The sequence below is a fragment of the Procambarus clarkii genome, chromosome 51 (genome assembly GCF_040958095.1).
Source record: "Procambarus clarkii isolate CNS0578487 chromosome 51, FALCON_Pclarkii_2.0, whole genome shotgun sequence".
Taxonomy (NCBI): Eukaryota; Metazoa; Arthropoda; class Malacostraca; order Decapoda; family Cambaridae; genus Procambarus; species Procambarus clarkii.
The window spans coordinates 8,423,551-8,441,833 of record NC_091200.1 but is presented as its reverse complement, the minus strand read 5'-3'; the positions used below and the strand labels follow the sequence as shown (position 1 = coordinate 8,441,833).

At 41.6% G+C, this 18,283-nt stretch overlaps 1 protein-coding gene across 20 annotated transcripts in view; it reads right to left on the bottom strand.

Annotated features, from left to right (window-relative positions):
- The window catches only part of LOC123774611 (eukaryotic translation initiation factor 4E transporter), a 177,153-nt gene that overhangs the window by 32,372 nt on the left and 126,498 nt on the right, over positions 1 to 18,283 (bottom strand). For all 20 annotated transcript variants that reach the window (XR_011222652.1, XM_069303922.1, XM_069303921.1 and 17 more), the window contains 3 exons: positions 15,862 to 15,966; positions 15,389 to 15,519; positions 9,556 to 9,662 (listed from right to left, as the gene is read on the bottom strand). Coding sequence is in view for 19 of the 20 variants with exons in the window: in XM_069303922.1 (XP_069160023.1) it covers positions 9,556 to 9,662; positions 15,389 to 15,519; positions 15,862 to 15,966 (343 nt within the window). In the remaining variant the exon portion in view is untranslated. The remainder of the gene's footprint in view (positions 1 to 9,555; positions 9,663 to 15,388; positions 15,520 to 15,861; positions 15,967 to 18,283) is intronic.

Genomic DNA, 18,283 nt, shown 5'->3' with positions numbered 1-18,283 from the left:
TTGCCTTAATAACCCTCCAGAGGTAGATAGGCCTCAAGCCTAACACCAAACCAATTAGGCCATTTTTATAAAAGGGGGCCTAGAAAATTCATATGCTGTATTACACCACAATAATGTGGTGTGCTGAAGCTAAACGTCATAAGTGAATCTATAAAAACTACAGCATGAAAGTGATCAAACAATTAATTTCAAGTCACAAACTTTATCTTAGACTGAAGACAATACAGCGACACCTCGGCTTACGATTGCCCATTTACGAACTTTTCAGGTTACGAGCCCAATTTCTTCGGAAAATCCAAATTGGGTTACAAGCTTTGCCTTGGGAAACGAAGTTTGTTGATACGTGTATGACCAACCTACCATGTGGTGGCACAACGATCGCATCTCAGTTTACCAGTGCCTCCCGCCTAGTGACAATCGCGTCTAAATTCTTTGTAAAGAATTAAGTTTTTTTTTCAGATTTTTGAGTATTTGAACATAAAAGTTGTTATATATCTCACCATGGGTCCCAAGAAAGCCAGTGGTAAGGTTCGAGCCATGAAAACACCTGTGAGAATGACCAGAGGAAAAACAAGAGATCATTCGTAAAAATAAAAATGATACACTGGTTGTTGAACTAGCTAGGCAGTACAACAAATCTATGCCAATGATTTGCACTGTACTTGTTAAGAAAAAGGAGATTATGAGTGCTAAAGTGGCAAAAGGTGTATCAACAATCACAAAACAAAGAACACAAACACTTGATGTTGAAAAGTTATTAATTTAGATACACAAGGAGTTAGCATGTGAGAGCGTTTTGGAGGCCATCATTTGTGAGAAAGCAAGGCAATTGCACGAAGACCTTTTAAAGAAAACCCCCTGGAACGAGTAATGCAGATACGAAAGAGTTTAAGGCAAACGGGATGGTTTGAGAAATTTAGAAAAAGAAGTGGTATTCAGTGTTGCGAGGCATGGGGGAGACTGCCAGCTCAGACAAACCAGTGGCTGAAAGATTTATTGACGAATTAAAAGATTTTGTAGAGAGTGAGGGATACCTACCACAACAAGTGTTTAATTGTGATGAGACAGGCCTATTCTGGAAAAGATTGCCTAAGAGGACATACATTACCCCAGGAGAAGTCATTGTCCGAACACAAGCCTATGAAAGATAGGTTTACTCTTGTGTTGTGTGGTAATGCAAGTGGCAATTTGAAAATTAAACCCTTGCTTGTGTATCATTGTGTATCATCATTTTCTTGTGCAGAAAAGCCAAATGTGTGTGATGTGGAGGGCTAATAGTAAGGCATGGATTACAATGCAATTTTTTATGGAGTGGGTGAATGAGGTGGTTTGCCCTGCCATAAAAAAAAAAAATTACCTGCAGGAGAAAAGTTTGCCACTCAAGGCCCTGCTTCTCCTTGACAATGCTCATCCTCCAGGCTTGGAAAATGCATTGTTGAACAAATTTAATTTTGTTACAATAAAGTTTCTTCCTCCTAACACCACCACTCTAATTCATCCTCTGGACCAGAAAATCATATTCAATTTTAAGAAACTTTAAAAAATTTTTTTTAATGAAACGGCACTTTTCTGGAGATGTTTCGAAGTGATTGATGCCACAAACCCCACCCTCAAAGAGTTCTGGAAAAACCATTTTAACATTTGTAGTGCTTTAAAATTCTTTGACTAAGCCTGGCAAGAAGTGACTCAAAGAACCCTGATCTCTGGCTGGAGAAAATTGTGGCCTGATTGTGTTTCAGAACTAGACTTTGAGGGGTTTGAGCCTGGACCTGAAGTGCCTATTGTTGAGGAAATTGTTACTCTGGGCCAGAAATTGGGCATGGAGTTGGATGATGCTGATGTGGAGGAGTTGGTGGAGGAACACAGCGAAGAACTGACCACGGAAGAACTAGCATTTTACAGCGAGCCACAACAAGACACAGCTGAGGCAATGTCTTCAGGGGAGGAGGCAGCAGTAGAGAATGTACCTTCCTCAACAATTAGGAAGTGGTTTAGGCTGTGGGAAGAAATGCAAACTTTTGTTGAAACGACTCGCCCAGAGCAAGCTGTAGTAAGCCGTTGCGTTAACCTTTTATTTAATGATAATGTGACGCCTCACTACAGAAAAGTGTTACAACGAAGGGAAAACAATCCTCTATGGATCATTTTTTAAGTGAGAAAATCATGCAGTGAGCCACAACCAGGTTCTAGTGGTATGCAGGCAAAACATGCCAGAGAATGTACTGCAGAGAAGTCCTCACTGCCTGATATTATAATGGAAGGGGACTCCCCTTCCAAACACTAACACCTCTCTTCCTCACCCCCGTCTTCCATACACCAACACAAGTCATCAGTAAATTTAACACTTTCGCGCTATCCGGACTCACTGGTGAGTCCTGTTTCGTCTAACGCTAACGCATAGTGGACATAAAGTTATGTCCTCTTTTAAAATATTTGTATAAAATTCAATTTTTATCCGATTTACTTTGGGTTTGTTTCAAACTGCGCGCCATGAGGCTCTCTTTCTCACCATCAGCTTGCATGGTACAATAAGTTCATGAAAGGTGTGGACCACTTCGATCAAATGGTATTATGTCCCAAACGGGTTGCAGGTGGGTGACTTTAGCCGTTTATACTGGTAATGCTTCCCCCATATCATGTATTATATGCATATGTCTGTTTAGGGAATTTTATTCCGATCAATGTACAACCAAAAATAACTGTGTGCAACAAGTATAAACTTGACAAACATAACAAAAGTAAAAACATTTCGTGTGTATTTGACGCTCACTGATATGTTCCAGCGTTGTTTTATATTTGGCGCTATTCTATCTTACGCTTTGTTGATCTTTTTTACCTATGGGCTCATAGAACATTCTATTGCGAACACATTGACACAAAAATGAATGACGTACATAGAAAATTAATGTCATGAGAGTGAAATAAGTATAAACTTTCAAAGCGCCGTGCGTCGTCCCGTCACCGATACCGGGTAACAATTTCACCACTTCCCACTCTCTTGCTGGCGGGCCGCATCATTATTCTACGCTTATATTCATATCACCGTGTTGGGAATTTCATTGCGAGTCCATTGATACCAAAATTAACGCTGTAGAACAAGTGTGGAGGTGATAACAATCCCAAGAGTAAAAACATTTTGTTGCTGTTGGGCGCTCACGGCGAGTCATCTTCGTAGTTATTTATTTGGTGCTGGTATCCCTATATGTTTCGTGACTTTTTTTACTGATGTTCTTCTAGAGAATTTTATTGCGAACACGTTGGTACCAAAATGAAATACGTAGCTCGAGAACTAAGGTCATGAGAGTAAAAAGAGTATACACATTTTTGTTTTTACGCTTACGCGGCAAAACGCTCTGCGCACTTACGGTTGGCTGAGTGACCTTCGCGGAGAGCGCGAAAGTGTTAAGTAATAACTTGTACATACTTTAATACTGAAGATTTGGGTGAATTAGGTATAAAATTTACTTAGAAGTTAATTTTTGTGGGAGTCTGGAACGGATTAATTCAATTTACATTATTTCTTATGGGGAAATTAGTTTCAGTTTACGAATATTCGGCTTACGAACCGACTCTGGGAATGGATTAAATTCGTAAGCTGAGGTACCACTGTATTCCTGATTGACTAATAATTTATCTGGTACCCACATAAAAGGTCACTGGCACCATGCACACACAATACACCAAACCTTGCATTTATGAAGTACATAAGTATCAGCTACTCATCCAGAAGTTCCAAAATGACAGGGATAATCCCAGGGTCCAACAAGAAAACAGTTTATCTCAAGTGTATGCAGTATTTTAATTTTTTCTAACCTTTGGCTAGAAGAGAAGCTTTACAAACTACCAACACCCCCCCCTCCTTTACATAATCGGAGCATGAAACCAATTTCACCTCAAAGAGGTAATGTGTCAAGAGGGGATAGCATTTCTGAAACTCTCTCACAATCAAGACAGTTTTTTAAACATATAAAAAAACAGGCACTGGAAAGCCTTCAATTTTGCTCTACTGTAAAGCATGGATGTGGTGGAACAAGTGAGTCCATTTTATACATGCCTAATGTCGTCACTCGCTCCAACCCCTCACTTCGGAGCCAGAAGAAGGGGTGGGGTAGGGGTGGGGGGGGGTAAACGAGGGGGTGTGGACTGAACTAGGGCCGAAGTGACCAACACCCCCAAGTCCGGGTCCCTATAAGCAAAAGTCCCGGGCAGTCTCGGAACTTCCAAGGTAACAATCAACCTAGCACATCTACTGAAAAAAATAGTCAAACATCAGACACCAAAAAAATCACTGGTACTATTGCGAACGTGTCAAAGTACTCAATCATAGACTCGACAGAACAAGGAAGCTATACAAAAAGCAGCCAAGTGACCGCAACTGGACCTTACTTTTTGAGGTCAAGGAACATGTGCATCAAGAGACCAGGATAATAAAAGAACAAAAGTGGCTGGAATCGTGTTCACATCTGAATGAACACACCTCTCTTTGAGAGATGTGGCAGCAAATCCACCGCACCAAATTAAATAAAACACCTAAAGCCCCACACCCTAAGGATTCACATCAGGAAGCTGAAGTACTGGCAACCAGGTTTGCAGAAAGAGCAGCCAGTAATCAGCTTCCACCAGATGTATTAGCAGTGCAGGCAGAATTAGAAGATAGGTGGCACATAATCCTTACAGCATGTGCAGAAGTCCCTGACACATTTACTGCACCCCTTTCACACAGGATGAACTGAATCGGGCTAAGAAAAACTCCAAAGATACATCCCCTGAAGACGACAAAATAACTTAGACAATTATTAAAAACCTCGGCTCAGAGGGAGACCTGCATACCTTAGGTTATTTAATTTAGCCTGGACTTCTAGACCTACAGCTTGGAATAGGGCAGACAGTGCCAATCCCAAAACCCAAAGATCCAGCTAATCCAAGGCCACTCTTTCTTCAAAGCCGTGCAGCCAAGACGGCTGAAAGAATGGCACTCAACAGACTAGAGTGGAAAATGCCTAAACTGCACCAGGATATGTATGCCTATAGAAGAATCATTGGCACATTGGAATGTATTACAATTCTTGTTAGCTGTCATTCAACTCTTGAATGACAGACCAGGAATGCCGATATCCCTGGATCTCAAGAAAGCCTTTGAACTGGCTAGCGGCTCCATCTGTTCTCTGCTGCCTCATCGACAGAGGTCAAAGGCAACCTGCTCTCCTGGACCAAAAATCTGTCTCAAACAGTGAAGCAAGAGTAAAACTTCATGGCACAGTTTCTGAATACAAAAAACATGAAAATGGTACACTGCAGACACATTCTCAGCCCCCTTCTCTTCAACTGTTTAATGGAAAGAATAATGAGGCTGAAACTCCCACAACACTGCAGGCTGCTAAACTATGCGGACGACTTTGTCATCATCATAACAGGTAGAAATGCGGCATGCCTTGCACCCAAATGCTTAGACTGCATCAATGAAGAGGCAAAGCAGATTGGTATCAAACTCAACCCTACAAAGACAAAAGCCATGCCCATAAAAATAGTGAAGCCCAACATCCAACTCACAGTACAGGGTCAACCAATTGACACATGGACATGGTGGACACTTATCAGTATCTAGGAATAATCCAGGACACACAAATTTTAATTACGAGGTCACATACTAAAGAGAGAACTACGACCCGGACAGCAATCTTCAGGTCGCTAACCTCCCTCTCTCTGGAGGAGCCAATCTGCAAGTCCTTCGCACATAATATGTACAGGCAGTTAGATCATTGATCGTCTATGCAGCACCTGCACTCACAAGCCTATCACAACAACAGTGGAAAAATCTTGAAGTTGCCCAAAACAATGCTATGACAGCTGCCCTAGGAGCCCCTATGTGGCTTGAAACTCTAAAGACTAGAAACGGGTTTGCCCTCTCTACAGGAAAGAATATCGCAATGAACAGCTACAATTATCAGTAAGATAATTGTTTCCCCTGATCCACTCCCGGTACGACAGGCCTTGGTGGTTGGACTTGGCCAAAACAACAAACTCTTGGGCTGCCAGAAAGGGAAAAGTCCTAAACAGACAACAATTAAAAAGCATGATTCTTGATAGAGGTGATAATCAACCACACCCAAACTACACCTGTTCCCCCACTGTGGGAGGAGCCTACCTTCAAAATGGTAACAGAAGGTCTTCCAGTGAAAAAGTCTGCCTATGATAAAACAATCCAAAGGCGCATCATAGAAAAGCAAATGAGCAGCATTGCAGTAGCAGGAGCCACCTGCCACATCTTCACAGATGGATTGGTGGACACAGCGTATGAGAGTGCTGGTGCTGCTCTTGCACGGACAGCAAACAGACATATTGAAAACTGGGAAGACCAGAATCATCAACTCAAACTGAGCTGTTTGCCATACAACAGGCATATGTGATTGCACAAAACACTCAGAATGCAATCATACACAGACTCAAAAGCTGCATTTCAAATATTAGGAAAAAAAACAGTGGAAAGACAACGTGGAAATAGAATTTACCACCATTTTGTATCTTGGAGCAGTCGCTAAAGGCAAAAGACTCAACCTAATTCTAAACTGGATCCCATCCCATGTTGGAATACCATTAAATGAGAAAGCCGATGAAATTGCTAAATTGGCAACTCGTCATCCAGTGATACATAAAACAATTCAACCCAGCCTAGAGTACATATACTCACCAAAAGCCTCTCACACCTCAACAAAGCCCATCTACACCAGAGAATAGCAAAAGGTTCGCCCTCCGCAATATGGTATTTACAGGCTACCAAGTTAGAAAGGTTAAACATCCCAAAAGGAATCCACAGGGAAATAGCAGTTCGGTTATAGTCTACGTCTAGGTTACAGATGCAACTGGGAGATTTATGAGCCCAGACAAAGGGAATGCATCTTCTGCCAGTCACAGAAAAGCCACTACATCACTATCTCCTGGAATGTCAAGCAACCGACGACCTTAGAAAAGCTTTACGAGTCACTAAATCTTGCAGTAACCACCCTGAAGCCATCAACACTACCACTCATCTGGTCAAAAAAGGTGTCCAGAAGCTGGACACCTTCAAACACTGTCAAGCAGTATCCTTCCCCGCGATAGCAGCCTGGCGATTTAAATGCAACCTTAGCACACAGTATACAAAAAAAAAAAAAAAAAAAAAAAAAAAAAAAAAAAAAAAAAAAAAAAAAAAATTACCACTTACAGGCTATTCATGCCCATGCCACCACCTGGTTGGCTTAATCTTAATCAATCAACCTAGCACATTGCAGCAACCTAAATCTAGCATGCAATGCCTGAGCTGCCTGCATCCTGATAAAGTCATCGGTGCACTGGGAGAATTGATTAACAAACGAGCAACAAATCTCACAGGACTCTGGGTCGAATGTGTCAATGACCCAACAGGCAGCATGAAGGAGGCAAAAATAGTGAGTCACCAGAGACAAGGGGACAGAGTAACCCTCAAACTCGCACAAGGCGAGAGGGGACTAAGGAGTTGCATCCATCAGACCACTTGCGCCCCTGCAGGGTTTCCCAGGGCCCTTAGACTGGTATCGCTAAAGGTAAGCCTAGGCCGGGTACTGCAAATTGGTGCCCAAGTCTACCAATCAAACCACTAAAAGCTGAATCCCCAGGACATGTCCACTCACGCAGGCCTAACAGGGGGTACCACCAAGAAACGCACATGAATCGAAACCTAATATAGATAGGGGGCAACAAACCAAAGGCAGACCCCCCTCACTAGGCAAGAAAGCAAAATAAAGGAAAAACCCCGCAAGAGGACAACATACCTAGGTGGAACAGAGCCGACCGGTATAATACGTGGTAACTAGCAGTGCAGTACCCCTCGCCCCTACCAGTGCAAACTACCCCTTACCCTAAGGTAAACAATGGCGGAGGAAACCCCCCCAGCACACACAGGGCGGTCAATTACCGGGCAGCTAAAGACCAAACGAGGTGGACCCCAAGGTGACTTGTGGAAGATAACCCCAAGCCCCAAGGGCAGTACTGTACTTACAGGGATATTAGGGAAGGGAACCCTAAGCACATGCAGCTCAAGTACCTGTGAAGATTACTCCCAGCTCACGCACCACCCTGAAGACAGCACTAAACACAAGGCACAGCACCGAGACAAGAAACAGGAGTCACACGACCAAGCCTCAAACACATCAGCCAAGAACTGAGGTGTGGGTTACCGGCGTGAGAGGTCTATGGCTCCACCTTTCCCCTGCCGGGGAGGGGGGAGCTGCTCAGACGGCGAAACAGCACATGGTTACGTCATTCTTGTTTGCTTGTTTTTCTTTGGGAGAGTTTTGTTCACTCGTTTGAAATTTAGTACTAGTTTCAACCAGAATAGGGGTTTGCTTTGGGATGCTTACCTTTCTGGGTGCCTAATCCAGTTGATGACAGACATAGAATGCTCCAAATCACATGTGCAGTTCTATAGGTCATTGCTCCTCGTGCCTCTCTGATGGGGCCAGGTTCTGGCTCGTGGTCCCCGGGAGGCCTAAGAACTCTATTCACACTGACTGATGGCAATGTCTAATAGTTCCAAATTAACCTGGACAAGCTCCAGTGAGCCAAAGGGGCTCCCCCCCAGAAAACAATAAGGAAATAAACTATTCTCTTCAAAATTAACTAAACAATAATTAAATTACTTTGTAATCAAATACTCTTCTAGAAACTTTTCTCCAAAAATACACATGACTAGTTTGAAAAACTATTCAAATGTCAATTTTCATTAGCTGATCTTAAAAGGAGAGGCAAATATGGAAAACAAAGGGGACAGTGTTGGTTATACTTAACCAGCCTTTGCAGAATATTCAATCTGTGTATTTCAAATCCATTAACTCAAAACTTGTTAAGAATGACAATACATATTAATTTAACACTTTGGCTTCATTATGACATTCTTGAAGTCATTAAAACAACACACTCAGTGTGGGACATAACGATAATGCGGTCAACAATTAAAATGTCTAAAATTTAAATTTGTTGTCCGATTATTATGGGATATTTTAAAATGTGAGCCAACATCTTGACATTCTCCCCACGTGGCATAATGACACTGCTGAGTGGGTGGCCACCCGTGCACCCTACCCTCGGGTCAAAACGTGCACCTGTTCTGGTTGTTTTATCTCGGGTAATTTTTGTTATTGCCTTTATGAACACGAAGCAACAAAAAATTGAATGATTTCGTGTAAAAAAATATTGTTGGGAATGAATAACACCTGTAAACAATGATGAAAAAACCGTTTTGTTCACAGGACGATGTATTTTATCTTATGGTATTGGTAATACAGTAATGTTGTTCTATTTGACCTTATATGCATATATATCCCTTTAGAGCATTCTATTGCAAGTAATTTGATACCAAATTGAATGGTGTAGCACAAAAATTGAAATGAGAAAACTGTAAAGAGTATAAACATTGGAGTATGGTTGTGCACTCACGGGCAACACGCGGCCTACCTTGCGGTGTGTTGCGGGTGGACCACCGGGCCGCGCAAGTGTTAATTTTTTTTTAAACAGACAAGAGAAACAACTAGAAGAAGTCACCTTGTTGAGACTGTAGAGGAATTTGAAGCTGCACAGTTCCACTCGCTGAGTTATCAATCTGTTCACGTGTTCTATCCCCATCTTTCATCAGGTCACTAACAATTGGACTGTAAAAGAAAAAAAAATAAAAGATTTTTTCATCATTATATTTGTAAAAATTTGTTTAGCAAAGTACAGTACTGTACTTGCAAAGGTAAGACAGGAGAGCAGTAGATGTACAGGTAAGGCATGCTAAATGCAAAAGCATACCCATCTATTCACCATATCTAACACTAACATCACATGAAAATCCAGCACAGCTGCTACCCACCAAATCATTCACAATGGTGTTCAATTTAAAAAATAATAATGTTGAAATACACTTCATTTAACAGAGAAGATGCATTCCCTCCACTGTAATGTATTACTTACATCCAACAGAAATGTCACAAGTGGAGTACCACAGGGTTCAGTTCTTGCACCAGTGATGTTTATTGTCTACATAAATGATCTACCAGTTGGTATACAGAATTATATGAACATGTTTGCTGTTGATGCTAAGATAATATGAAGGATAAACTGATGATTGTAATGCCCTTCAAGAAGACCTGGACAAAATAAGTAAATGGAGCACCACTTGGCATTTGGAATTTTGGGTGCATAAATGCCATGTTATGGAATGTGGAAAAGGAAAACACAGATCCCAAACAACTGATAAATTATGTGAAAAATCTTTAGACACTTCTGATTATGAAAGATCTAGGGAGTGGTTCTAAATAGAAAACTATCACCTGAGGACCACAAAGAACTTTATGCGAAGAGCCTATGCTTCGCTTTCTAACTTCAAAATGGCTTTTAAACACTTTCGCTCGGTAACGACTCAGCATTGCGTCGTTTTTTTAGTAGATGCGTTTCATGTAATGACGCAGCATTGCGTTGTCGGGAAATTGGCGGTGGCTTCCGAAGGAACGTGCCGCAGTTTTGGATATTATATGCATATACTCCTGTTGGGAATTTCATTGCGAATACATTGATATCAAAATTAAAGACCTAGGACCAGAATTGAGGTAACAAAGTTGAAAACAGTATACCCATTTTAGTAGCGCTCACTGGGATTACGCTCCGTCATTTTCTCTGTTTGATGTGGGTGGTACGCCTGGCTTTTGGACTTTATATTTCCATATATTCCTGTAGGGAATTCTATTGCGAACACAATGTTACCAAAATGAAAGACCTAGGACGAGAATTGAGATGTCCAAAGTGAAGAGAGTGTACACATTTTATTGCTCTTGTGCGGTTCTGGGTAATACGTCTTCCTTTCTCACTTTTTCGCTGGGCTTTTGGGCTTTATATGCATTTTGTCTTGTAGAGAATTCTATTGCAAACACATTGATACCAAATTGAAAAACCTAAGACGAGAAATGAGATGACAAAGTGGAAAAGAGAATACACTTTTCAGTATTACTGCTCTCTCTAATGTAATGAGAGGTGCCTTGGGGTGGCGCAGTATTCTCTTTTTGGGCCACTTTCATCTTGTCGGCGCTGCGGTTTTTTACTTTATATGCATATACTCTTTGGGAATTCTATTGCGAACACAATGATACCAAAATGAAATCCCTAGGACGGGAATTGAAGTGACAAAAGTGAAAAGAGTGAACACATTTTATCGCTCTTGTGCGCTCTCGGGTAACAAGCACTCACTTTCTGTTTGTTGTGGATGGTACTCCAGGTTTTTGGACTTTATATGCCATTAGTCCTGTAGAGAATTCTATTGTGAACACAATGATACCAAATTGAAAGACCTTGGACGAGAATTGAGGTGACAAAGTTGAAAAGATTATACACTTTTCAAAATTACCGTGGGGTCCCGTGAAACGCTGAGGTGGGCCCACCTGAGGTAGTGCAGGTCTTGCGCATGCGGTGCAATAAAGTGTTAAACACATGGATGGCAAAATACTAAAAAATTGTTAACAACTTTTTTTAGGCCAAAGCTGGAATATGCAGCGGTTGAATTGTGCCCATATTGTGCCCAATGCAATGCGCATTGCATCTTGAGGCTCTCAACGGGTCGTGCGCAAGGCACCTCAGAGATCTTATAAGTATAGCGTATCATTCAAAGTTCCCGCGGCTACACAGGGTTCACATCAGCTTCCTCAGGGCTTTCCTAAACAGACGCCATTTAAAAACAAATTGTGGGCAACATTCCCAGGTGTGAGGGGCCTTGGTACTGAGTGAGTAACCAAGGCTGGTGCACGTAGCATGAGCTAACAGCATTGCTGTTCAGCTTTTGACCACAGCATCGCCGAAAATTTTCCAAATATATGTATCTGGTATTATTTAGCCACGATATTATTACACAAGAGCCTGACTATGATAAAGACTGTGTACAAGATTGACTGTGTTATCACTAACAAGCATGGTACTCAAAATACTAGAAACAATAGTTAAAGCCAAATGGGTTGAACACCTAGAGAGTAATGACATGACAGACAGTATGATTTTTGAATAGGAAGATTATTATGTAACAAATGTAACAAATCTACTATGTAACAAATCTACTTATTTTTTTTTTAAAGAGCTACAGATATATTACAGGAAAGAGGTGGTTGGGTTGACCTAAACAGAGGCTTTTGACAGTCCCACACAAGAGGCTGTTCTGGAAACTGGAAAAGCAAAGAGTGACAGGGAGGCTTCTCACATGGATGAAAAATGTTCTAACTGACAGACACACGAGGACAGTAATCAGAGACAATGTATCTGACTGGAGAAGCGTTACTAGCGGAGTACCACAAGGTTTAGTTCTTGCACCAGTAATATTCATCGTCTACATAAACGATCTACCAGAAGGAATACATTATTTTATGAACATGTTTGCAGATGATGCTGAGACAACAGGGAAGATAGGAGAAGCAGACGATTGTATCAGACGACGATTTTTCCCTTCAAGAAAAACACACACAAATTATGTGGAAAATAATTACAGAACTAATAAAGAACAAGACCTAGGGGTGGTTTAGAATAGTAAGCTGTCGCCAGAGGAACACGCAGAATATTGTGAGAGGAGCATATGCATCGCTTTCCAGCATCAGACTTGCTTTTAATTATATAGATGGTGAAATACTAAGGTTTTTATTGACTTTACTTATGACTTTTATGACCTTTTGACTTTTATGATGTTTTTCTTGACTTTTATGAACCTAAAATTGGAATATGCAGCAGTTGTATTGTGCCCAAATCTCAAGAAGCACATAAATAAACTGGAAAAGTTGCAAAGGGATGCTACAAAATGGCTTCCTGAACTAAAAAACAAGAGTTACGAGGAGAGACTAGAGGTGTTAAGCAAGCCAAAACTAAAAGATTGAAGAGAGAGGCGATATACTCACCACTTACAAAATACTAATAGGAATCTACATAATTGACAGGAATTCCTGAAACCAGCAACTTCACGAACAAAAGGACACCGATTAAAGCTAAGAAAACAGAGGTGCTGAAAAAATTATAAAATTTTCTTTTGCAAACAGTGTGCTAGACAGTTGGAACAAACTAAATGAGAAGGTGATTGAGGCCAAAACCATCAGTAGTTTCAAAGAGCTATACAGTAGCACCCCGACTTACGACAGCAACCTACTTGCGATTATTTCGAGTTATGACCCGAATTTTGTTGAGAAATGCGACTCAACTTACGACCTTTGCCTCGACTAGCGACTTTGTTAATATACATATGGGTTGACAGAGTGCGTGATTCCTGGTGGCATGGGCGACCCTGCCTCAGTTTACCTGAGCCGCCCGTGTAGTGATGATCGCACTTGTAAAGAATTTCACTGTTATGTGCTTTTTTTTTGTTTTATTGGACATAAAAGTAATTTTTATATATCATGTCATGGGTCCCAAGAAAGTCAGTGGTAAGGTTCAACCTAAGAAAATAGTTGTGAGTAGAGGCAGTCGAAGATGTTCCTTCCTCATTAACCCTTAAGTTGCGCAACACATTATACGATGGGTTGAGTGACTCGCTATAAATTGCGCATCCCATCATATGATGTATTGGAGTACTACGCAAGATTTAAACGGCCCACGGATACTCGGGGTTCACCTCACCTTCATCAGGGGTCTTGTAAACAAATGCCATTTAAAAAAAAATCATGGGCCAAATTCCCGGGTGTGAGGGCCTCAGTATTGAGTGAGCCACCAAGCCTGACGCACACAGCATGAGCTCACAGCACTGCTGTTCAGCTTGTGACCACAGCATCGTCTAAAAATGCCATAATATACATGTTCATGCTATTATTTAGCAATGATATTATTACAGAAGACCCCTGACTGTGATAAAAATTACCAGGATTCTGATAATAGCAGGATTTGTGATAATTAGCACTAGTGGGAGGAGTAATCTTGGTGGGGAGGGAGGTATCTGTCTGCTGACTCTGTGTGACCACCTTTTACTGTCTGGATTCACTATACCAGCTTAGTTGTTCGCTATGGTAAACAAAATATGCAGATACTTATATATAACGTTTGTATATAAAAGCAAAAACAGTATGGTGGGAGGAGAATGGTGGCGAGTCAGGTGAGGTGAGGGAGGGAGTGGCCCTCCACTGGCTGCCGCTGCCACTGCCACTCAGCATACCAACTTAGTGGTTCGTTATGGTGAACACAAATGTGGATACAGTGGTACCTCGACTTACGATAATTTCGAGTTATGATGTAAATTTCATTGAAAAATGCGACTCGACATCCAATGGTGTCGTTGACTAACGATATTTGTTGGTATACGTTTGGGTCGACCGAGCGCGTGGTTCCCGGTCACGCGGTCCGACCTGCCTCAGTTTACTACAGCTGCCCACTTAGTGATGATCGCGCCTATAAGAAATTCCGCTTTTGTGGTGATTTTTTGCATTTTGAACATTTAACTAATAATTATATAGCATGCCATGAGTCCCAGGAAAGTTAGTGGTAAGGCTCAACATATGAAAACCCATGTAAGGATGACCATAGAGCAGAAACAAGAGATCATTCTTAAATAAGAAGATAGTGTGCAGGTTGTTGAACTGGCTAGGCAGTACAACAAATCTCAGTCAACGATATCCACCATACTGGCTAAGAAAAAGGACATTTTGAATGCTAAAGTGGCAAAAGGCGTATCAATAATCACGAAACATAGAACACAAACACTTGAGGATGTTGAACAGTTATTATTAATTTGGATACACAACAAGGAGTTAGCTGGTGATAGCGTTTCGGAGGCCATCATTTGTGAAAAGGCAAGAAAATTGCATGAAGACCTTTTAAAGAAAACCTCTGGAACGAGTGATGCAGAAGCGAAAGAATTTAAGGTGAGCAGGGGATGGTTTGAGAAATTTAGAAAAAAGTGGAATTCATAGTGTTGTGAGGCATGGGGAGGCTGCGAGCTCAGGCAAACCAGCGGCTGAAAGATTCATTGGCGAATTTAAAGATTTTGTGCAGAGCGAGGCATACCTACCACAACAAGTGTTTAATTGTGACGAGACAGGGCTATTCTGGAAAAGATTGCCATACATTACCAAGGAGGAGAAGTCATTGCCTGGACACATGCCTATGAAAGATCGGTTTACTCTTGTGTTGTGTGGTAATGCGAGTGGCGATTTGAAAATTAAACCCTTGCTTGTGCATCATTCCGAAAATCCAAGGGTTTTCAAAAATTATAATGTGCAGAAACACAAAATGTGTGAGATGTGGAAGGCGGAACACATTGAGCATAGTACCCATCCTATAAATAAACTAAGTAATTACACACATGCATTACATGAATTCCCAAATATAAGCATTATACGACATAATAAATAATAAATCTGAAAAAAGTATACATCACCTTACTCACCTATCAGATTTATCAGCACGTTCATGACGATCGCGGTCTGCAGTTACCGCCGTCATCTTTCTCATAACAGAGGTTGGTGTAAAGGCTAAGGGAGACTGAGATTTAACCCCAGATTTGCTGGGAGAACCATCCTGTACATAAACAAGAATGGTTGTCAACCAATTTATGTTCCTGAGTACTATTTTAAGCTACCAAAGGAAGAAATGTGTAGGAGGAGGTGGGAAAAGTTAGAGAAAGAGAGTGCTTGATTGATTAAATAACTGCCTGATAAGTAATTCCTGTCACAAACTACAGTAAGTCATCAGCAAATCTAAATTATCTTATAAATTCTTATATTTTCTCAATATCAATATTCACTAAGTCTTGCCTTGGCTATTATGAACTTTACCAGATGAGCGCATGAGAATAAAAGTATTTTCTTTTTAACACTTCCATATTTACTCACACACACACTTTACAAATAAGATACGAACCTTGTTAACATTAGATGAAATGGACATAGAGCCAATGCCCGAGACATTTATGGATGCGTTGGGGTTTGGAGATCTTGCTCGCTCAGCTTCACGTTTTCGGTGTTTCTGAAGTATTAATTAATAAAATCTGATTTTGGAATAAACTAATTTTAATTACAATAATAGCAAATGACATACTTTCCTATAGAGATTCTGAAGGAAAGAGATGGTTGGGTTGACTATGTATATCTGGACCTAAAAAATACATTTGACTAAAGGCTTTTGAATCAATCCCATACAAGAGGTTGTTTGGGAAACGAGCATGCTGGAGGGAGACAGGGAGACAGTTGAAATGGATGACAAATTTTCTGACAAAGATAAGAGCAGTAATTAGAGACAATGTATCTGAGTGGTGGAATGTTTCTAGCGGAGTACCACAGGATTCAGTTCTTGCAACAGTAATGATAATTGTCTACTTATGATAATTAATGAAACTACAATTAATGATAATTGTCAGGAGGCACTGAACTACAGGCCAGTGTCCCTAACTTGTGTACCATGCAAGTTGACTGAGAAGATTGTGCAAAAAAAGCTAATGGAACATCTGGTGCGAAGGAACTTTGAAACATCATCTTCATGGGTTCAGGGATGGCAAGTCCTGCCTCATAGGATTAACTGAATTCTATGACCAGGCAACACAAATCAGGCAAGAGAGAGAAGGGTGGGCAGACTGCATATTTTTGGATTGCCAGAAAGCCTTTGATACAGTATCACACAAAAGACTAGTGCAAAAATTGGAGATGTAGGCAGGAGTGAAAGGAAAGGTACTCCATTAGATAAGGGAGTACCTAAGCCACAGAAGACAGCGAGTCACTGTGAGGGGTGAGGTCTCAGACTGGCGAGGCGTCGCCAGTGGAGACCCGCAGGGTTCAGTCATTGGATCTATACTGTTTCTGATATATATGTAAATGATCTCCCTGGGGGTATAGAATTGTTCCTCTCATTGTTTGCTGATGATCCAAAAATCATGAGGAGGATTAAGACAGAGGAAGATAGTATGAAGCTACAAGAGGACCTAAACTAACTGAATGAATTGTCCAACAAATGGCTACTAAACTTTAACTTGAGTAAATGAAAGGTAATGAAATTAGGCAGTGGAAACAGGAGGCTAGACACAGGAGAGATGAAGTACTTCATGAAACTGACAGACAGAAAGATCTAGGAGTTGATATCACGCCAAACCTATCTCCTGATGCCCGCATAAAAAGAACATCTGCAGCGTAAGCGAGGTTGGCTAACATCAGAACTGCCTTCAGGAACCTGTGTATGGAATCATTCAGAACCTTGTATACCACACTTGTAAGACCAATCCTGGAGTACGCAGCCTCCGCATGGAGCTTGTACCTTGTCAAGCACAAGATGAAGCTGGAAACAGTTCACAGGTATACCACTAGGCTATTCCCAGAACTAAGAGGCATGAACTACAGTACGAGGAAAGGGTGCGTGAAATGCACCTCGAGACACTGGAAGACAGAGTAGTAAGGGGAGACATGATACTACCTACAAAATCCTCTGAGGAATTGACAGAGTTGAAAAGAGTAAGTAGTAGTAGTAGTAGAGATGACGGCGTATCGTCTGTATTTTCCAGAGCAAAAAAACCCAGCGTTGAATGTAATTAAAGGCCCTTTTTTGGGTGAGCCCCGGAGGCTCCCTGGAGCTTAACGGGCTAATGTATGTTATATTAGACCGGAACATTAGCCAAGGAGTTCAGACCTACCAGGGACCAGCACCAGAACCTGCCCCCTTCAGTTTCAGAGAGCAATGGCCCTGGAAAACCCCCTTGTGGTTGGGGTTTTCCTTATCTGCCATCGACTGGGGTTAGGCACCCAGAAAGGTAGGCATAACAAAACAAACCCCCACATGGTAAAAAAACTAAAACAAAAAAAATCGAACAGAGGTAGAAACTCCCTACAATCCCAATGAAATAAGCCAACAAACAAACATCACACTTTACTGCTGTGCCAATCGTCTGTGCAGCCCTCCCTGTCCTAAGAGGGGGAGAGGAAAGCCCCGGACCTCACCGCGCCGGCTGCCTAGCATCAGTTCGGAAGCTAAGCTTCAACCAACGCAAAAAAACTGCCGACCGGTGGGAGGGAGGGTTGTCAGGGAGCCTCCGGGGCTCGCCCAGAAAATGGCGTTTCATTACATTCAACGCTGGTTTTCTGTGGGGAGCCCCTATGGCTCCCTGAAGCTTGATACCCAAAGAGAAGGAAAAGAAAGAGCTGACCTGGGAGGTGGCCGCCACAAACTCCACAACGCTGAGCCGAAACAACAGGCTGCAACCTGCGACCCAAGGCAACAAGAACGTACAGGAGCAGACACGAGCATAAAGAACGGGCAGCCAGGAACCTGTGCGACTCTCAAATCCTTGCGCCCGAAATGA